The sequence below is a fragment of the Brassica oleracea genome, chromosome C7 (assembly GCF_000695525.1).
Source record: "Brassica oleracea var. oleracea cultivar TO1000 chromosome C7, BOL, whole genome shotgun sequence".
NCBI classification, from domain to species: domain Eukaryota; kingdom Viridiplantae; phylum Streptophyta; class Magnoliopsida; order Brassicales; family Brassicaceae; genus Brassica; species Brassica oleracea.
The window spans coordinates 18,842,076-18,847,699 of record NC_027754.1 but is presented as its reverse complement, the minus strand read 5'-3'; the positions used below and the strand labels follow the sequence as shown (position 1 = coordinate 18,847,699).

General features: G+C 36.5%; 1 protein-coding gene across 2 annotated transcripts; it reads left to right on the top strand.

Annotated features, from left to right (window-relative positions):
* The first annotated feature begins 1,476 nt into the window (after positions 1–1,476).
* LOC106301745 (zinc finger protein CONSTANS-LIKE 16-like) lies at positions 1,477–3,188 on the top strand. Of its 2 annotated transcripts, XM_013738212.1 has the most exons (3): positions 1,478–2,375; positions 2,457–2,606; positions 2,731–3,188. In XM_013738212.1, the coding sequence occupies exons 1-3, from the start codon at positions 1,638–1,640 to the stop codon at positions 2,986–2,988; spliced, it is 1,146 nt and encodes a 381-aa protein (XP_013593666.1). In that variant the 5' UTR covers positions 1,478–1,637; the 3' UTR covers positions 2,989–3,188. The 2 variants fall into 2 exon arrangements, with proteins under 2 accessions (XP_013593665.1, XP_013593666.1); XM_013738211.1 differs by having other exon boundaries at positions 1,477–2,606.
* The last annotated feature ends 2,436 nt before the right edge of the window (positions 3,189–5,624 follow it).

Sequence of the window (5,624 nt, the reverse complement as noted above, 5' to 3'; positions counted from 1 at the left end):
AAATCAGATTATCAACTTGATTCTTTTAGGCAATCATAAGTCTCATATTCCATAAGGTCATCTTGATCATGTTCGAAATTATTTTCACCATCTTTATAGACCAAGTGGGTTTCAGGATTCTTCCCTTTCAGACTCTCTTTGATAGAGGTCACAAAAATGTTTGGGAGTCCAATGGTTCCCCATTCCACATCTATGGCATACTGATTTGGTCGAGCTTTGTGGTTTAAAGGATATACCACGGCCATTGCCTTGACCATGGCTCAAATTGGGTTGATACCCACGGCCTCTGCCATAGTGATTCCCACGGCCAAATGTGTTATAGTGGCCATGACCACGTCCTTTCCACCCTCCACGGCCATGACCGTGTGGTCTATCATTCTGTACGTGGTTACCTTTTTTTTTCTTCTGCGGCCTTATTGGTATCAGGTAATGGGGTTAATCCAGGAGGTCTCAATTCACTGTTTCACATCAGTAATCCATTATTTTGTCTAGCTAGCAATAGACTCATCCACGGACTTATAGTCCTGGATTCTGGGATTCCTCCAATCAAATAGGGCCTTTGGTAATAACACCGTTCTTTGGTGATCATGGGATGATGTTATACCCAAAGAGTCCAAAAAATACCACACATATTTCCAAAAGTATACTTCTATGTTAACAACTCCATTTTATATGTTTTGCAAGAAACAACATATAAAGATTTGTAAATTAACCCTGTAAAATCAGTTTACTAGTGCTTAAAGCTAGTGACTAATCTTGAATTTGGCATCTTTAACTAGTTAATTTTTACTAACCAAACATGGTTATTAGTTTTTGTTAGATAGCAAATATTTTTTTTTTCTTCCTAATGAAAAAGTTATAATTTGCAAGTGTTTCAAAGAAGTGTCTAATTTTCATATTAGTCTTTTCTAAGTATTCTCTACTTTAATTTTTTATTTTTTGTTTGAATATATAAACAACCCGGCAGAAATAAGAGAAACATATACACAAAAAAAAAAATAACAAAAAACCACAAAAATCTACATATAAAGGAATATATGGAATGGTAGAAATTATTATTTATGGAATCTAAAGAACAGAATCAGCATTCCACGTCTTTGATTTGGAATGACTTTTCACAAATGAAAGTTAAAAATTTTTGGGGAATGATATGGAATGTCATACAATAAAATGGAGTATCTTTCAATTTTACTTTGTAACTGGTGAACATTTTTTGGAATGCAAAGAAACTAAGCATTCAAGAAGATTTTATTCCAAAAATGTATTCAGGGTTGCGCAAGGAATAGATAATAGAGAAGAAAAAAATAAGGCAGCAAGTAGGACCACACAAGAAATCCATTGGATAACGAAGCTGACCAATGAAAACCCTATTACAAGGATCATATTCAGAACTCAACCAATCAAAATCTAGATAAGGCCTTCAGATGGGTCCCAATTGAAGACAAACACCCAAAAAAGTACATAAATTTTTTCATTACTTAAAAATCAACTGACAAAGGAGAGCGCACTTCATGCGGGAGTATAACTTTTTGTAGAGAGTAATCATTTGAGAAAATATTCAACTACTGAAGCTGAGCTCCCAATCAAACCCCTCGTGCTCTCTCGCTGTTGATGCTGTTTTTTCGATCTTGTGAAAAATGAAAAGTTTGGCGAGTGCTGTTGGTGCTAAGACGGCGAGGGCCTGCGACAGCTGCGTGAAGAGGCGGGCACGGTGGTACTGCGCCGCCGACGATGCTTTCCTATGCCAATCTTGCGACACTTTGGTCCACTCAGCGAATCTTCTCGCTCGCCGGCACGAGAGAGTTCTTTTGAAGTCTGCCTCAAAGCATAGCAACCACAACCACAACCACTCACCTTCTTCTCCTCCGCATGAGGCTGCAACGTGGCATCACGGGTTCACTCGTAAACCTCGTACTCCACGTGGCTCTGGTAAGAAGAATAATTTGTCGATATTTCATGATTTGGTCCCCGAGATTAGTGTTGAGGACCAGACCGAGAGCTGTGAGCGCGAAGAACAGCTGATCTGTCAAGTGCCGGTTCTTGATCCAACGGTGGCTGAGCAACTCTTAAACGATGTCGCTGAGGCCAAGATTGAGTTTCCTATTATGAGAAGTGGTGTAATGATGGATGATCAGGAGGACGTAGACAACGCCGAGAGTTGTTTAAATGGTTTTTTCCCGACCGACATGGAGCTCGAAGAGTACGCTACTGACGTGGAGAGTCTACTCGGTCGTGGGCTAGACACAGAGTCTTATGCCATGGAGGAACTAGGGTTATCTAAAACAGAAATGTTTAAAATAGAAAAAGAGGAGGAAACAAAAGATATGAACATTGGAATATGCGATGATGACCGAGACGCAACGGCGCCGTTTGAGGTGAGCTTTGATTACGAGTCACACAACACATACGAAGAAGAGGTAATAAAGAATATTGAAGGTAGTGGTGAATGTGTAAAGGTGAAGGAGGAAGAGAAAAAGAATGTTCTGATGCTGAGATTAAACTATGACTCGGTGATATCAACTTGGGGAGGCCAAGGTCCACCGTGGACATCAGGAGAGCCACCAGAACGTGACATAGACATCAGCAGTTGGCCATTTGTTTCCATGGTATGTTATATAAACTCATTATTTATTAATCTAAAGTGAGTTTCGCTAATAGCTATATTTATATATTTAACTTAGGTCCAAGTTAATCCTAACAAACTAAAGTTGAATTTGTGTGTGTTTTAAGGTGGGGAATGTTAGAGAAAGTCAGCAGAAGCATCACGTTGGTGGATGTTTACCCTCGAGTGGGTTTGGGGATGGAGGAAGAGAAGCTAGAGTCTCGAGGTACAGGGAGAAGAGGAGGACGAGATTGTTTTCGAAGAAGATAAGGTACGAAGTACGTAAACTGAATGCAGAGAAAAGACCTCGAATGAAAGGAAGATTCGTTAAGAGAGCTTCCCTTGCTGTTTCTGCTATGAACTCACCATTAGGTATGAATTACTGAATATTCCTGTTATATCTCACTTTAGCTTTTTATTTTAAAGAAGCTGAAGTTTTTGTAAGTTTTTTTTTCTTCTGCAACGACAGAAGTTTTGTTTTTTGCACTTAATTGTGCTTTCTGGACTTGGTATGTGCACAGAAAAACCAATAATGGGACTTTCTTGTCTGGATAGAGCTGATGTATATATTATCTGGTAATAATAATGTGACAAGTCATTTTTATTGTTAGAAGATACTATAGTTTGTACATATAGTATCTCTTAAACCGAAACTGATCAACGAACGAATGTAACTCACAATCATAACTGAGCCGATTTTCTTTAACCATTAATACATCACCACCGTTGCACTTACAAAGTCTTGTGGAACAAAGGGAAAAACTGATCTGATACCAATTTCAGTGCAATCAAGCCAAACCAAACATACCAAATTCCATTAAGAACTGGATTTTTTTTCTTAAGATTCATTTTGTCTAACCCTTTCTAACAACAATCTGTCATTATCAACGAGCCAATATTGATTTACATCTGTGGTACATAAGAAATGTTACTACTCGTGGCGCTTAACATTTTGGTAAGATGGATAATTTCAAAGACGTTTTTGTTTGTTTGGAAGTGGCTATAATATGATTATCTAAGCTACTACAAAACAAGTTAATAAAGTATTGGTAGAAATTTCAAAGATGTTTTTTTGTTTGGAAGTGCTCTATTACGATATATAGAGGTGCTACATAAAACAGGTTAATAAAGTAAGGGTTATACATTAAAGAAACTTTCAACGATAGGAGAAATCTTGTTTTATTGTTGTTGTTATAAACGATAAGAAGGTCTAGTTCATAAAAAGACAATACACAACTAAAAGATATAGGAGTCACATAGTAGGATGTTGTTGTTTAGCTAAAAGTTTGGTCCCCACGAAGAAACTTAGAGGGGCACTGCCTTTGTAACTTATAAGTTATATCACATTCAAGTATTCAACCTTCGTTTTGCCGCTTCTTCTGTTACAGACAGTTACTGGACAGTGGATAAAATGTATGTTACTTACGAAACGCATATTTGAAGAGCCTAGGAATATTTACAAAAGAACATTTTCAAAAATATCATACTTCAAGCGTTCAAAACTACTATGGTAAAACTTAAAAAGGCTTCTTAAGTTTAGAAGTTTTTTTTAAATTAAAACAAAACTGTTTTAAGGAAGTACAACGATCACTGTGTCGTTAAGAGATGTATCAAATCTTTTATATGATCATAATTCATGAATCTGCTGTATCTCCAAAAATGTACCCATACAAACACATTAATTAATTAATAAAAGACTGAAATTATACCAATGAATCGCAATGTGGACATTCTTAGACTAAACTTACAAGTTGATTAATGTATCGAATACAAACACAAAAAAAGAACCCTAGATGCTGTTCCCACTTGGCTATTGCGACTGATTGAATGAACCATAAGATCTACTACATTACAAACTACGGCCAAGAGAAATGAAAGAGAGAGATAGAGATAGAGATATGTTTTTCTTACATGTCTACGTTGTCTGAATACGAACAAAAAAACTGAAACTCAACAAACAAAAAGGCTGTGAATCGTGTCTTATTTGGAGCAAGTCAATAGACAGATTTACAAAGATTGAAACAGCAATTGGACCCACCAAATTAAATTGTAATTTTGGAGTTTTGTAATAATTTAATTCATATTAGAAGAAGGGTGTCTCATGGCTGGCTTTGTGGGCTGAAAACTGAAATGACATGTTAATGGTACTCTCCTCTCTTTTAATAAGTCTTTTCTAGGCCTGGGACTTATTATCCGAGATCCGGATTCGATCCGAGATCCGCTCCGGATCCGCTCCGAAAATAGGATATCCGGGGTGCTCGGATCCGAATCCGGATAGTAAAATCTCGGATCCGTGCAAACCGAATCCGGATCCGGATATCTTAATTCTTAGGTCCGGATATCCGGATCCGGATCCGTATTTTTAAAATACATTAAATTTTTAAATTTTATTAATATTTATATTTGATATATTAATATTTATACATGAATTAATCTTATAATATTATATTTTAGTTTTTACAATATTATAAACATATATAAATATATTTATAAATATTTAATTTATGTATTATATTAAAAAAAATAGTATTTTTTTGTTAAAAAAATTATTTTTAATTATTTTGACGGATCCGGATCCGGATCCGGATATCCGCGGATAATAGAATATCGAAACGGATATCCGAAATCCGGATATCCGGAAACCACGAATCCGGATCCGGATACTAAATCCACGGATCCGACGGATCCGGATCCGGATACCCTAAATTTTCCGGATATCCGGATCCGTCCCAGGGCTAGTCTTTTCATACATCTTTGAACAATCTATATATATACTATACTAAAAGGAAAATAAACTGCACATAGAGACTTTCCACGTTGGTTTAAAAAATCATCCAATAAAATTGCTTTCTACCGCCATGTCATTTCGTTTCCATCGGGCTTAAAATTCACAATTTCTCTATTGGACCCTCCATCATTTGTGGCCCAGTCATTATCACAAAATAAAACTCTAATACCCAGTGTCGATTTCTTCTTCGTCTTTTCTGTTTCCTCATCCTCAAAACTCCATTACTGACCTTTA